At 39.8% G+C, this 16,236-nt stretch overlaps 1 protein-coding gene across 1 annotated transcript in view; it reads right to left on the bottom strand.

Moving 5' to 3' along the window:
* The window catches only part of CPA6 (carboxypeptidase A6), a gene marked incomplete at both ends in the record, with an annotated part of 86,477 nt that overhangs the window by 16,481 nt on the left and 53,760 nt on the right, over positions 1-16,236 (bottom strand). Inside the window, 4 exons of the mRNA XM_079534044.1 lie at positions 7,986-8,090; positions 8,857-8,958; positions 10,044-10,158; positions 13,830-13,954. Coding sequence (XP_079390170.1) covers positions 7,986-8,090; positions 8,857-8,958; positions 10,044-10,158; positions 13,830-13,954 — 447 coding nt within the window. The remainder of the gene's footprint in view (positions 1-7,985; positions 8,091-8,856; positions 8,959-10,043; positions 10,159-13,829; positions 13,955-16,236) is intronic.

Genomic DNA, 16,236 nt, shown 5'->3' with positions numbered 1-16,236 from the left:
TTTTTTTTTTTTGCCATCATGAAATTGTCACATCATAGGAAAGGACCTTATCTTAACAACAGTAATGTTGAGTAGAACTTGGGGAAAATCCACTATGTGCCAAATGAAAAGGAAGCAACATTGCATAGCACAGAACTAGTTTGCTACAGCTGTTTTTAAAACAATGCATCACATGCCTCGTTGTGGTGATACAATGGTATTGCACTCCATCTTTTTTGGCATTGGCTTAGGTTCTATCCATTAAAAAAAAACAACACCAAAACATCACAACTGAAGGCCCAGTCTTGTTGGCAGTGTTCACTGCTGCTTTATTTTCCTACCCCTCAGAATTGGTGAACTGTTTTCAGTAGCACGGATGTGTTGGAGAGATGCAGAAACTCAGTGGGATGCAAGATGGCTGCTGAAATGAGGTTCAAAACTGAACCAGCTGTGGAGTGGAGGGGGGTTGCTGAGTAGCAGCAGAACCTAGACATAGATAGGTGTGACTATGGCATGGAAACTTCAAATGGCAGGAACAGTATTTGGAAGAAGAAAAAAAACAACCTATGGATAAAACAGATTCTGCATTTGCACTAGTGGCTCTTGCTGTTGAGAGGCTGATGAATGAAGTACTGAGGGAAGAGGCTGAAAGAGGAGAACTCTCTGATGGAGCAAAAACAAACAGCATTTCAGGCAGAAGTTCCTGACAGAAAAGAATGAGCTAAAGATAAGTAAGGTTGAGTGTTTCAAATATAGATGCTGCTGGATGAAACAGATGGATTTTTCCCCCAGATAATGGATATACAGGGAGTACTCAGAGAAGATGATATTTCTTTTCTTAGGTTAGACAGCTAAAAAGACAGCTGGGGAAACTGTAGTCTGGCAAATAATGAAAATTAAGCACCAAAAATTCTATTACATTTATACTGAAAAAACCTGTCAGAGTATTTGCAGAGAGATCCATCACCAGGTGACTGGGCCTTCACAGGTGCAGAGCCCCATCCTCACCAAGTCACTACCACTCACACATAGGCAGGGAGCTGTGAGGAGACGAGATAAAGCCTGTAGAGCCTTCTGGTCTTCAGGAGGGAACTGAAAACTGATGAACAGGAGGAAAGCCCAGAGGATACTTCATAGACAAAGCAGGTATGGTGGTTTAATGAGCAACAAAAAAAAAAATCAAATCAAGCCAACATCAGCTGAAGAGCTGTGGCTGAAGGGAAAAGACCTTGGAAAGAAGGAGCACATCCAGGTAAAGGGTGAAGGAAGAAAAGCTGCAGGTGCAGTATTTGTTTTGGCCTTGCATGCCTCTGATTCACTTTGGGATATTTCAGAAGCTCTTCAGATTTCTGAGAGCCGATACTCAAAGATACGCTAAGATCAGAGGTCCCCAGGTCAGGAGTGGCATAAATAAATGTATGCCACACAGGGAGGCAGTCAAATCTATACTTGCATTCCTGCAAAAATTTCTGCCTAGAAAACTCGAAAAAAATTGAGATGGAAAGTATATCATGGGGAGGGTGAACTAAGTACATGATCTCAAAGAGTCCCTAAATAAAGGTGTAGTGAACATTCTTTAAATGAACTCTGAAATCTTGGACTGTGGGGAATGTGCCATTTCATCTGTACCTTCAAAGACTTTAGTCTGTTGAGAAATGATAGACCAAGTATTTAATCTTTAACAAACACTGATGTGTTGCTTCATATAACACACTTACAGAGCCCTGAGATCGGGATGTTTTTCACACACTTCAGAAACAGGTGTCTGAATCTCATCATCACCAGGGAGAAAGGCAGCATTTGAGACTCTGGTACTTATGGAAAGCAAAGGAGAATAAATCTCCTAATCCTAAAACCTTACCCTATTTTACGTAAAACCTTATTTTGATGTAGTTCAGCAGTACCCGAAATGATTGAGAAGGTGAGGCTGATTCCTAACAGTGAACATCAACACTGGGCTGATGAACTGAGTGCTGCTCTGATTGTTGATGCAGTATCCCACAGGTGTTTTGTCCATCAGGACACAGACTGAGGAATTTTGCAGAATGAGTTTGAATGTTAAACTGGCTTTCAGCAGTTCTTAAAGCAGGAAAAGTTACAGCTTTATGGCCTTTTAACCATGCAGTCTGCCCAGCACTGAAAAATAACCAGAGCTCTTTAAAAGTCATGCTGTCATCATGGTCTCCTTCTTAGACCTGCATCTGGTCACACAGTTGTCTTTTTTTGGTTCTATATATGTATGCCCTATTATTTTAGGTATCCTGCCTTCACAATCAAGCACTTCATAAACATTCCTGAGGAAGAATCTGACGCCTCAAACCATGCAAAATTCCTGGTAAAAACTGGTCTCTGGAGCCTGGTCCACAGGCCTAATGGCTGCCTAACTGGCAGTATCCATCCCACAAGATTTCTGATAAATCAGTCTCAAACTTAGCATTGTGCAGGCAGGTGTCGTCATTTTGCATCTTGGACAGTCTCTGTGTCTCTCTTAGCTCATTACTATGAAGTGAAAAGATGGGATTCAGGCCTGGTTTTGGGAGCAATTAATATCAATGTCACTTTAAAAAACTCTCCCCCCTCCGTTTAATTTTTCTTTCTGAGGCTGCCTGTTTTGCTTCCTGGCTGCACTACGAAGTATAGACACATCGTGGTGGATAATTTGGAAACTCATACAATTGGGATCATAGGAAACACACATTTCAGAATTTGGACTTTCAGCCATGCATCTCACAAACTGAAGTATATGAAGTATATGAAGTATACTGATTCTTTTTTTCCAGATTTGAGATTCTTCTGAGATAAGACAACTATCATGGCCTATATTTAAGGGGCAAGATGAGCAGGGATTCAGAGACGTCCATTTGGACAGCTCCTTCTTAGAGAACATTTGGATGGAGGTGAGAGCCGTTGTGGGTGTCTGAGCAAAGTCAGTGCCTGAACTAAACTTTATCGAGAAACATTGATATGATCCAGAAAAGGCAGAAGTAATTCTGAACGTTTTCTCAGCAAAGGTCTAAGGTATTGGCTAGATTCTGTCCCAGAGGAGGGAGTCAGTAACATAGCTAAACCTGGAAAAAAATGCACAATGCTCTCACATTAAAGAAATGTGGGTATGTGCAATGCAATATAAGCTGGCACATATTCAAAGAATAACAACATTACTTTGAGACACGCCCACAGATTTTAAACATTTCAAAAAAGTAAGAGCCTAGGCAGTCTATGAAAGAGAATGCCTTAATTCACATATGAAATGCAGACCTGTTGAATCAAGACAAGATGACGGACTTCCATTTTTTTCCTGAAAAGGATATATTCTTGAGAATTGGAGAAAATGATGACGGTAGAGAGTGGTGTACTTCCAAAATATGAGACTACTTGTGCTTTCATGGGAAGTCTTGATAAGGCCACTCCCTTAGGGGAATATACTTTATCTCAACAGACTTTATCTTTCTACTTGTCATTGGATTCTAAATAAAGTTACAATCTGTTTTTTTTCTTCTTGAACATTTTTCATTACATTCCTTGAATTTTCTAGTTTTTTAGGCTTTAAATACAAAATCTCCAACGGATACAAAGAATAGTGCACCTTAAAGTTGCATCTCTTGTATTTTGTTTTCTGAAAATGTTGTGTGAGTGGCATTTCAAGGTTATACATCATTGGAAAGGATCAAATGGCAGCATTTGTTGGAGTGAAGAGAGTCAAACCAGATGTAATGTGAATCCTCATCTGCTTCCACTAAACTGAAATAGAATCTAGTTTTGATGTTAATTTGAAGAGCAGCCTGTGAAACATATTTCATAATTTCAAAACAATGGTAAAATTCCGAATCTGAGATCTGGATAATTTGATATCTGAATTTTACTTCTCCTGAAATAGCTGCTCACTCAGTGAAGCAAATTTAAATGCTCTTTGTTAACACATACATATATTTAATGTACTTCATTAGAAAGTCAGTGGATATTGCTTCTTAAATTCCACAAAGGGCTCTTTTGGTCTAATACGTTATATATGATAATTACAGGCTCCATTAGACTCATGTATCCTTGCAGGCTGCCTTCAGAGTAGTCCACATGTAACCAGTTCCATTTCCTTTCTCAGTTCCTTTTGCTTTCCTATACTCCACTCCCAGGGACTTTTTTTCTGGCCCTTTTCACAGAGTAAGGCTTAAAGTTGCTGGGATTCCACTGTAACCTGTATCTGTAGCAAATATCTATTGCCAAGTTTTCCACTACAGTAACAACACAGGCACTTCTCTGTGGCTCTTTATCTGATACCTAAAGTGTGCACAGGAGTCCCATTTCTTGACTTGAAATGCAGTGACCAGTGGTTAGGGTTTGTCAGAGTTCACCACTCTTGCTAATTCCTGTAGAACGTCTGATTATCTGTAGCTGAGAGACTAAAGGCATTTAAGAGATGCCTTCTACAGAAACAAACAGTGAAGTTCTTATTAATACCAGACCAACAGGATACAGAGCCAAGGCGAGAGCTCATGCTGGAGTAGATTACAGTTTTTAAAAAAGTGAACAAAACACCCACCCCAAACCCAAACAATGGTCTTTGCTCTCCTTTTGTTTGTTTCAGAAGACAGTGAGGTTTGGTTTTGTACTTCACAGTTGCATTAGCACATACTGCAAAACTCTTTCCTGTGTTCTTTCTCTTTTTAATCTTAAGCCTCTCATTCTAGATCTTTCTTTCCTTCATCTGTTCTTTTTCTCTAACTAGTGTATTTGCTTGAATCCAGAATAAACTCAAGTAGCAGGCAGCCTCTTGCCTTCCCAGTCTGTGGCCCCAAATACTCATTTCCCAAGTCTACTCTGCCTTGGTCTGCTTTGCATTTTCATATAGATAGGAGTCAGGATGTGCTTGGCTGAGCATCTCCACATGCTTTAGAGAAAGTGGGATGCTTCTGCCTGTAACCCAACAAGCCACTAAAAACCAACTGCCCAATGGCACCTCCACCCTACAGAGGTAGGTGATGTATCACAGAAAATGGGCTGGCACCCTGAACCTGCTGCTTTCAGGAGCACAAGGAACATAGCAGGGGCTCCCAAGCTGGCTGGGCTAAGTCTTGAGCTTGAATGTACATTCATATGCAGAGGCTGTTTTCTAAGCTAAATCTCTTGGAAAGTTTTATGGTAAACTGCAGTATGGATTCCCCAGGAGGTGAATTATGTCTTGAATCCCACAGACCTGCCAGTTAGGTCAAGAGGTTTCCTATGTACAAAATGACTTTGAAATTAAAGTCAAGTGCTTCAGTGTAAGCAATCATATGTTTTTCCTTAGCTTATGGTTGCCAGGGCCCTGAGGGCTGCCCCAGCTCATGCTGTTTCTGTCCACCCCAGGGCTCCCCAATCCTGCCCAGGGCCTCATTAATCCCCTGGGGCCATCACCACAACAAACTCACAGCAGGCGTGGTCCCCACTTCTCACAGCCCAGTCCTGCTGGCCATGGGCCCCACTAAGCCAGGCCCACTTGCAGACCCATTTCCCAGCCTGGTCTTGGCATTGCCTGGGGCTTCTGTCTGGGATGGTGGGAAGGGATGGGCTTTCAGGTCCCCAGTGCCCCCAGCTATGGCCCACAGGGTACCTATGGCCCCTCAGTAGTCTGACAGTAGCAATAGAAACAAGTGGCACAGGCTACACGTTGAAGTGAAAGCAAGGTAGTATTTCAGATTGCCTGCACAGAAAAGGGACACGTATACGCTGCTCCTGCTAGAAAAAAAGCTAACATCACATAAATCCAATTTCTCCTTTTGCTTGCCTTAAATCAATGAGCTCATGTTGCTATTCCTTAGAGTCAACAGACATGCCTGGAAAAACTGGTTTCCAAGAGGACTGCCCTTTCTCAGAACTGCACATAGGCACAAGGGAAGATGGAAAGTGCTGCTGAGATGCTTATGGGAGGGAGTTTGCCAGAGAAACAGAATTACAGAGTCTGAAGCACAAAGAGTCCTTCAGTTTTCCCAGAGTTCATTCTCAAAATGCCTAATCCATTTGAGAAAAGCATTATCCTAATGTTAGCAATCTAATTTTCTTGTCCCTCCCACCCTCCCTGCCACTTTAATACAATGAATCTACAAGCACAATTCTTATTCAGATGCTGGATTGCAATATTGTTCTAACAATTCTTAATCCAGATGCTGGATCGAAATATTGCTCTAACAAAAGAAGAAAATGTCTGTCATTGGTGAAAAAAGGCAATGCATGACCAAGATGTGCAAAACTGTACATTCTTGTAGTCTCAAGGAACTCTTCAGTTCTGTAAAAACTTTCTTTAATCTAGGAAAATGCCTTTATACAGTTAGCGAAATATTCCTACTAGCAAGCTACTCTCTGAAGATCTCAAATAACAGCCAGAAGGTTTTCTGTATACACATGCACAGGCCATATTCTTCCATAAGCTCTACAGAGAAATCTCACAATTTTTACCTGACTGTCACATTGTAGTACTTTATGTTAAAATCCCCATAAGGAAGATGTACTTGAGCAGAAGGCTTTCCCACAAATGTCTGTCTGTTCCAAACCTCTCCTTGCATTCCTGCAACCTGTTCTCCTGGGAAGGAGAGCTGCTCAGAAATACTTGCAAGTTTGTTCACCCTCACAATAACAACAGTCCTAATAAGAAGACACATTATCATTGCATACAACTTTGGAAAGCAGCTTCTGGATTTGGTTTAGCCCATCCATGCGCCAGCAGCCTAAATTATAGTGGCCTCGTTATTTCAGTACTTGCTATGCATGCTGCTGCTGTGACTTCTGGTAGTAAGATCATCTTAGCTATCTTTGTAGTAAAGACCCAGTCTCAATTCATTAGGATGTGAGGTTGGACCAGACGATCTCCGAGGTCCCTTCAACCAAGGCTTTTTATGATTCTTTTTTATGATCCTAGAGTATTCATGATAAAGAAGTTTAATCTCAAGAAGTAACTTACAGGGTCAGGATTTTTTGCTGAATGGAGACATCCCAGAAAATAAAGGCAGATACTTTAAGTCAGAATTGTGGAACAGCAGAAAGGTGAAAGAGAAGTGAGGTGAGTGAGAGAGAAAGTGAAAGAAGTGAGAATTGTGGTTGTAGAAAGGACCTTGCAAATAAAGACTCTGCATCACATATTTTGTATAAAAAACCCTGTATGCGAAAATACTCAAATTACATCTGCTGGGTTTTTTTGTTTGTTTGTTTTGTTTTGTTTGTTTGTTTTTGAAGCCCTATTTGACTTCTGTAAATTTCATTACAGAATAGTCTACACTATGCAGCTTATATTATCTTCAGCAAAATTTTTTTGGCTAAGGCAAAATGTCAAAATCCTGCAAACATATCATACAGCTGAAATGAATCCCAAATCAGAAGAGATTAAGAGTCAATGTTAAATAAATACATAAAGAACATCGCATGAGTAGAATGCAAAATTGCAAGTGCTTTGATTTCCCTGAGCATTTGAAAAATGGCATGGGGATGGATATGAAGGTTAGATTTTAGATATGAAAGAGAAAAGGAGTATAAATCTGATAACACAGAATCAAACAAACACTGGAGGAATCACACGATAGTCAGAGAAAATTTAGGTGACATTTGTATACAATTTTAGCTCCCTATTCCTATAGAATTACGCAGAAGAGAATTTATTTATTTATTTATTTATTTATTTCAGTCCTTAAAGCAATAGGATTGCTGAACTCATTTGAGTCAGTATGCTGGCACTGATTTATCTGGACAATTACCAGAATTACATTTTTAGGTCTTGCAATAAAATTCTGCTTCACATCTCTGCCAATGTATGTCTGGCATATTTTTGTCCTGTGCCCAACTGTGCCTGGCTGTCACTATCAGCTTAATTTACCAACCACCTCGTGTTCCACAAATACTAATTAAAAAGAACAACAACAAAAAAATAGCAGTAAAGTAATAGCTATGGTTCATACTGGTAATTTGCTGGATTGGCTATAGCAAATACGCAGTGTTTATTGAACTGAAGGACTGCGTGGCTCTAAATCATTTTAAATACTTACTTCTTTCACGAACCACTGGCAAAAAGCAGGGCCAATCCACTCTCTTGCATGAATCCCGCAGTCTATCCAGACAGCTTTCTTGTAAGGTCGTGATCTTTTACCTAGCTTGAAGTTTGAATATTCACAGACATATCAATAGATCTTATGACATTAGTGAGACACAGTAATATGAAGATAACAGACTATTGATGATATGCAGGTATGGCCAAGATAGTGAACCTGATCTATGGAAAAGCAAACAAACAAGCAAAACATTACAGGGAAAGTGAGATCTATTCTTTATCAAGGAAGGAAATTCTTAACTATCACATGGAACAGGCTGAGGAGAAACAATGCTGCAGGAACACCTTAATGGAGAAACAAATTTTAGGAACTCTTCAACAGTAGATAAAAATTATATTGAAAGTAACTTGTTTAGTACTGTGTTAACACCTTGTCATTCTGTCATCCTAATATTTTGAGTTGAAAGCACACAGTCCTGGACTTTTGTCAATAGCCAAACCAGGTGTGTGTATGGCATGTGCTGAGAAGGGATCCAGAACCCTCTGGGGTCCCTCTCTGGCATAACTGCTTTACAGATTGGCCACAAAACTTTCCAGCTTCCTTAAATCCAAACCCTGCTAATGGTACCTGCTGTGTGCCAGGTGCATGCACATCAATCCAAGTGAATAGGACAGGGCTTTTAATTTTCCAGCCTAAAACAATTTTTTTTTTTTGGTTCATTTAAGGCCAAGTTCAGAGATACACTTAGGACTTGGCAACTCATCCTTTAGGAAACCCTGGTAAATTGCATCTCTGGTGCACCTGATATAAGTAACCATCTGCCACTGATCACAGAAAGTAGCCTGATTAACAAGCACTTAATCTTTACCTTAAGTACGAACAGTGGTCTTCCTTCATAGGATTTTCCAACAGAGAACATATGAACAAGATCTGAATGAGTTTTATTCAGATAATACATCCATTCCTCGATCTGCAAATACAGAAATAAAATCATTGCTTCAATCTTTGCACATCATGGGAAGTAGCTGTAACTCATTAACTAACCTCAGCTCCCAGTCTTCAGTCCTCAGAATCTTTTTGGATTTTCTTGTAGTTTTTATTTTTGTCTTATTTGTTTTGTTTTTGTTTTCATACTTGAATTACAATTGGGCTCCCATATTTATACTGCCAGAGGCTAAAAGCAGCCTGTACGCTTTTTTTTTCCTTTTCTTTTTCTCCCCATTTTAGTATTGGAATGCAGTAGCTGTTCACCAAGAATCTGGGGATGAAGCTGATCAGGTGCTCCCATTAAATATAAAGAATAAATGGAAGGAGGCCCACATCCGCTTGCCAAGACACGGGATGGTAAACAGATTCAGTAAGCAAGGAGCACCTGTGGGAGTCAGCATTATTAGTGTTTCACAGGCACCAGATTTCACTGAGGCACAGCAGCTGTGTGCTCAGTTCAGCGTCTTAATTTTGGTGCGTGCTGAAACTGTGTGAATACACAGAAATCAATAGATTACTTACCAGCTATCTTTCAGGCTAGCATCTTATACATGAGTTTGTATTGAAATGTTTTTAAGGCTTTGGATGCCTCATGCAAATGCTTCAACATTTGCTCATATTGCTTACTTAACTCAGTGAGAGCAGTTGCTTACTGAACTCTCTTAATCCATCAGAATCATAGAGTCATAGAATCCTTAACGTTGAAAGGGACCTTTAAAGGTCATCTAGTCCTACTCCCCTGAATGAACAGGAACATGCACAGCTACCAGGTTGCCCAGGGCCTGATCCAACCTTGCCTTGAATATCTCCGTGGACAGGGCATTAAAAAGTCTATTTTAACATCAAAACTCAGAAGCTGTCAGAGACAGTTACATGTAAATATATGCCTTGAATACAAATACATAACAATATACACATGTATTTTAAGAAGGCACCTATTTCTGAAGAGGCATTTAGCACACTTTTGAAGATAGCCAAGCAACTATTGCTTCTACAGAGAGTGAAATTTCAGCCTCATTGAAGACAGAGGTGTAGCAGATACAAGGTGCAATATGAATTTCCACGTACTTCTTCCAGGGAATGATATACTTCATAGTTATATGCAGGTAGAGACCTTCGATGCCTAGATGCCCTCTGTTCTGTTTGGTTTTCTATTGCTTTCTGTAGATCTGATATGAGAATCCTAGGTGAAATAAAAGATACAGCTTATTCTGAGCAGCCAGTAGAACACACACTCTAAAGCAGAAAAAACATTTTAAAAAAACATTTAGAAGAAATACACAGGAGCTAAAACACCCTGATGCTACATCATCTGTTATATCATGACACTACAGTGCTTCAGGCTTATTTGAATATATGCTGTCACATAAATAGCCTTCTTGCTTTGAATTGTAACAGTGCCTTCAAAAAACACAATGAACTTCTTAAGAGAAAAAGGCAGAATGATGTAAATAATGCAGCCAATGTGAAGAAGCCACTTTCATTTGTTCATGGATCAGCATTTGTTGTCATCTTTTATAATCTAGTTATATGTAACTATGTGTCTTCAAAGTTGATTTGAAAACCATAAAATCATATTTTCAGGCTTAGAATAAGACATGCGTACATTTTCTCATGAGCGTTGTACCAGCATGAAACACTACATATACCTGTAAGTTGCAGAGGCAAAAATGGAGACTTTGACAGCATTATTCTGCGAATTGCAACAAATGACAGCAAAGAAAGGGTCTTAAATATGGTTTGTTGTTTGCATTTATCTACTTTGCAATAGTGGTCTGCCAGTTATTTCAAAATAACTTGTGAAAAACATGGAACAGCATTAAGTTAGTGTAACAAATATGCAAATACACCTGCATAATTAGTGGGAGGGTCTTTGCTTTAAGAGTGAAAGGCAGAAAAGGCTGAACATTTTCCTGTTTTATTGCAAAACTAAATAATGATGCATATCTAAAAGTATAGTATAGAAAATATCTAAAAATAGAGGGTGGATTGTCTGTCACACAGCAGCAGAAGCTGGGAACACTGTCATTAACAGCAACAGTGATATCTGTAAAACTGAGGGCGCTGCTGGCATTACCACGACCTTTGGAATGAACTCCTAGAGCATGGCAGTGTGTGATTGCTATACCACTTATTCATCGTTCCTGTAAAATGATGCTCACACCTGGCCTTTTAAAATCTTATAGGCATTAGTTCTATGATCAGAAAGAGATGGAAAGAACCTGCATTCAATTAGCTCCAAAATAAACAGCATAGCAGATCCTCAAAGACAATCAAATCATAGAATCATAGAATGGTTTGGGTTGGAAGGGTCCTTTAAAATCTCCTTTAATCCCCTGCTACAGTCAGGGAAACCTCCCTCTAGACCAGCTTGCTCAAAGTCCCATCCAGCCTGGCCTTTAATGCTTCCAGGGATGGGCCATGCACAACCTCGCTGGGCAACCTGCTCCAGTGTCTCACTGCTCTCACAATAATTTCTTCCTAATATCTAGTGTAGGTTTCTATCTGCATACAAAGCAAAGGTTACTGACATTCTTAAAATGTCACAGGGAAGTAACTACATAATTAGGAATTACGCTGTTCTACATCATTTTTATTAAGCAAACTAAGGACTTATAGTTTTGACTTACTAACTGCCATACACTTACAAGACCAGTCTGGTAAAACACTAGAACTTGTAATTAGATTAAAGCAGTGGTTTTATTCAAATCATTAGAACATCTAATATGTTAAAGCAATGCTCGCCTGCTGTGCTGACTTCCAATTAATGTCAGCACTTGCCAGGATCGAGCTCTGTTTGCTTTTACAATGCTAGATTCAATTTCACAGCTCCCAAATGTCTGTGTGTCTGTACTCCAAATAGTCTTTATTTACTTTTAAACAATTGTGTACTGTGTGCTTACAACATCCAGAGACTCTTAATTTCCTGAGAATTGAACACAACCTAAATGTCAGAGAACTAAAAATTTAGACAACTCGGTGCTGCAAATGTTCACCTGATACCTGCCTTATTTATAGCCATCTTGTTCATAGAATCATAGAATATTAAGGTTGGAAAAGACCACTAAGATCGTCTAGAGCAACCGTCAACTTATCACCACCATACCACTAACCATGACCCTCAGTGCCACATCTACATGGTTCTTGAACACCAAGACCAGCACCATGGGCAGCCTGTTCCAATGCCTCACTTTTTCTTAATATCCAACCTGAATCTACCCTGGAGCAACTTGAGGCCATTATCTCTCATCCTATTTCACCCAGTTGTCATAGAGTCAAGCACTGGGACAGACGGCCTGTCTTTCAGGCCAAGGCTGTTCATCCTATTCATTATTAGATCTGCTTAATGCTTCCTGTCTTTAGGCACTGGCTGTCCACCTCAGCAGCCTGCCTCCAGCCTCAGCCTACACCTACTGCTCCTCTCCTGACAAATCCTCCCGGAAGCTCTCACTGAGGCACAGATATCAGGGGTCATGTCAGGACGAGCACATGCACAGCATCCAGGACTTTCCAGGGATTGAAGCTGCGCATCCAATGTCTGGAAACAAGCAAATGTCTCCAAATGGCAGCAGGGAGATGAAGGGGAAGAGCAAAGATACAGCCTGACCCTAGCAAAATGCTGCCTAGCTTCCTCAAGGGCACATACCTCATGTGCACCAAGTGTCACAGAGGCCCTTTAGAAAGTGAAAGTAGTGTAATTCCTGTGTTTGTAACATAGTACAGTTTTAGGTAAACTGCCAAGACCCCTAGCTCTAGTAGTTCTTACCTTTTCATGCTCTCTTTTGCAACCTACATAAAGTTCTCCAAGTACGATGGGTATTTTTGACACATAGTAGTTGTCCTTCTGTCATATCATTTATGGGGTTTACTGTGAGCAGGAACAGATGTGAATGCAGCTGCTGGAGCACCATAATTAAGGGGCTTCTTGTTGTAAGCACAGGAAAACAATTACAGAAACCATTATCTTCTTTTTTAAATGTAAACAACCCTGAAGCAGTGTAAAACCCACATGAAAGTAACTCTGACCTTCAGCTACTGGGCCTGTGTAAATAATTACCTTATGTCTGTTTTCATATTTTTAAAATGACGAATTAGTAAGAGACTGGGGGTGTAATAAAAATGTAATTCTGATACCAGCGCATATAACATACAATAAGCTTTGTGCCATTCTCTTCTCACTGAGAAATAAGTATAAATAGCCTCATGTAGGGCTTTATTCAGCAAATGCTGGTGTGAATACAAATAACTCATCAGCTGAGTACCCGTGTACTTCCACACTGCACTTGAAAAGGCTTTAATGACAAGATCATCACTCGTGTCTAGTGTATCAAATTCATAAATACGTTTCACAAGTATACTTTTAAAACAGTCTTGAATGCTTTTAAGAAATACTGTAAATGATGTGTGATCCTGAACACGTATTTATTCCATATGACTTGAAATGGGTCACTAGGAATGGAGTGTTATATGACAGAACTAGTATGTTCCTCTATAATTCATGAATGCTTACCTCCTCATTTACAGCACACTGTAAACAAGCCTGGCTCCTGCTGAACACAGGGAGAGGCAAAGCAGACTGCAGAATTAGTAATTACCCGTTCTCAATCACAGACGTGATTTCCTATACTTTGAAAACACATAAGCTCGACTCCAAAGGAGGACATTTAATTAAAACTGCCTTCCCGTGGGAGATTTTCTGTTCTTCCATTAAAATGGTTGTTTTCTTGGCAATGTCTATCTGCCTGCCAGTCTAGTTGCTATGTAGAACATATTTTCAAGCGTACTTGGTGTGGCAGATCTGCCTGGGAGGCCAAATCTCTGCAGAGATGCACAGAAAGTGAAGCACAGGCTTACGTGTAGTGGATGTTGGCTTGCTGGAGGTAAGGTAGCAGACTTCGGGACGTGTTCTGTGGCACATGCACATCGATGACCGTACCTTCAGAGATGTGGAAGGTGCTGCTGGGCTGCCACAAGTCCACCTGTAGTGCAGGAACCAACCTGTAATTCATATGTATTCAGTGTAGGTGGGGAAATCCAGGAGATGGGACACTTGAAGCTATGCAGGCAAACACTCTAGGCATAATATAGACAATAAAATCATATTAACTGGTTCTGCTGAACATCTGTGGGGAATGGAACAAGTTTTGAGGAAAGATTGCCTCCAGCTTGCCAGAATTCTCATGGTAGATTCTCCAATGGGAAAAAAAAATGACCTCAGGGACTCAATGCCTCCTCAAATGGCTCAAAACAAAATCCACCTCCAAATTCTTGCACCTCAACAGACTACTGTATGTTCCCTTTGTATTTCTTCCTGTGGAGTCCATGATCGTTTTTTAAATTTGTTTTACAAAGTGTTTTATGTGTTCACTAGAGCACTAAAAGATGTGAACACTCAGGAGAGGTAGAAAGTATCACATATACCAGTGTTGTTTGCAAAGTGTGCCCATTTTATTCTTGATAATAAATAGATCAGAGCTCAGTAACATAAAGCCATCAGTGTTCTGAAGGAAACTGTGATCTACTCAGTAATTTTAAAGAAAGTGACAAAACGATAGGATTGATACAGTGAAATGTTCACAATCTTTTAAAAAACATGCTAGTTACTAACTGATAGCACAGTTACTGTGGAATCTACACTTGAACATACCTAAGGTTTTACTTTCTTCTGTTGAAAAATATGAAATACACTTGGAAATTTTAGCCCAGATCATGAAATATTTAGCACATCTTGCCTGGTCTTGCTACAAAACTTGGAGAAGAGAGTACACTCCTGCAAGAGAGGGTTAGTTCCAGCCATGTCTCAAGTGGTAGTAAGAATATTCTGTCAAGAAGGCATCTGACCTGATACTGCCTCTCAAGCAGGAGCATCTTCAGCCCAGTTTAATGCAATTAAACTACATTGTAAGGAAACCACACTACATTGTAAGGAAAAGATTGAAACACAGCAGCAGCCTCTTCTATTCCTTCCAAAACCTCTCTCTTCTTCATGCTGGTGCAATATGGTCTATAGATCTATGCGATCTTGCCAGGTGGGCGCAGCATCTTTTGCAGTCCAAAACCAGGACTGGCAAAGTTCTTGAGGCTGGTGAAGCTGACAGCAGCTATGGCAGATGGTCAGTAGAAACTGAACTCATGAATTAAATGGTGCTAAATGTAACTTATAAATAAAGATCCTCTCACAGTGCTAACACCTTATGTTTGTTAGTCTATCCATCATTTCTATTTTGATTAATTATAGTCATTCAGTGAATTTCCCCCTTAATTCAATAAAGTTTATCTTAAACATGGTAATTAGGAGTGTATATTTGAGATTTTCTAAGATTCTAAGATTTTTTCTTAAAAGCACACAGCACAGAGGGTAAAAACCCCATTGCTCTTGGAGTAATAGCCTATCAATCAGCTATGTGTGAACCATCTTTATAAAAATAGCAACACATTTTTATATGCAAACTAAATGCAACTGAAGTGTTTCCTGATATCTACACATACAAATCTGGAAATAAAAATTACAAATATTAAGAAAAAAAAGACAATTGAGATACACCTGAAACTTGTCTGTGTTCTTGATAGTTACTCAGGACTCATTTTGTTGGATTTCTTCACTATCATGGAGGGGATAAGCCAACAACTATTCACACCATTGCTCATAACATCATGGAGCTTTTTCATTTCTGAGGTATTCTAGCTGTCCTTCAGATTACTGGCTACAAGGGAATACAAAAACCAGAACCAGTTACTTAATTGATGAAATCAGCAGTGCATTGCATGCCTGAATCTGGTGGTGAAAACAATATTTCATTACTAACATTGTCCTGGAAGTGAGACAAAAACATCCCATTTTTAGAATGCAAGCCACTCCTCTTTGACCCAGTTCCCTATTAGGACAGTTTGCTTTCATCTGACTCTCCCTTCGTATGCTTTGCAATGTAAACAAAGTATTGAGCACTCATCTGGGAGATGTTACCTGCGCTATTCAGAGCACCACTTCAATTGCTTTTGTTCTGTAAAGCATATAACAAGAAACACATTTCTCCAACAGACATTTTATTTATGTTGCAACTTCCAACTTGTCCTTGACATGGCATGGAGACCATGCATGAAAACAAGACACACAGAAGATGGATTGAAGAGCAGGTATGTCAGAACTGAGCATATCCAATCATCTTTTACTTACTGTCAGTTTTAGGAGACCTCGTCATTGCATCCCCAGTGGGTACTAAGGGCTCTATTGCAGTCATCACTCTTCTTTCAGCATCATTCC

The sequence above is a fragment of the Tetrao urogallus genome (genome assembly GCF_951394365.1).
Source record: "Tetrao urogallus genome assembly, chromosome: 3".
Classification (NCBI taxonomy): Eukaryota; Metazoa; Chordata; class Aves; order Galliformes; family Phasianidae; genus Tetrao; species Tetrao urogallus.
This window is presented reverse-complemented; position numbering and strand designations above follow the sequence as displayed.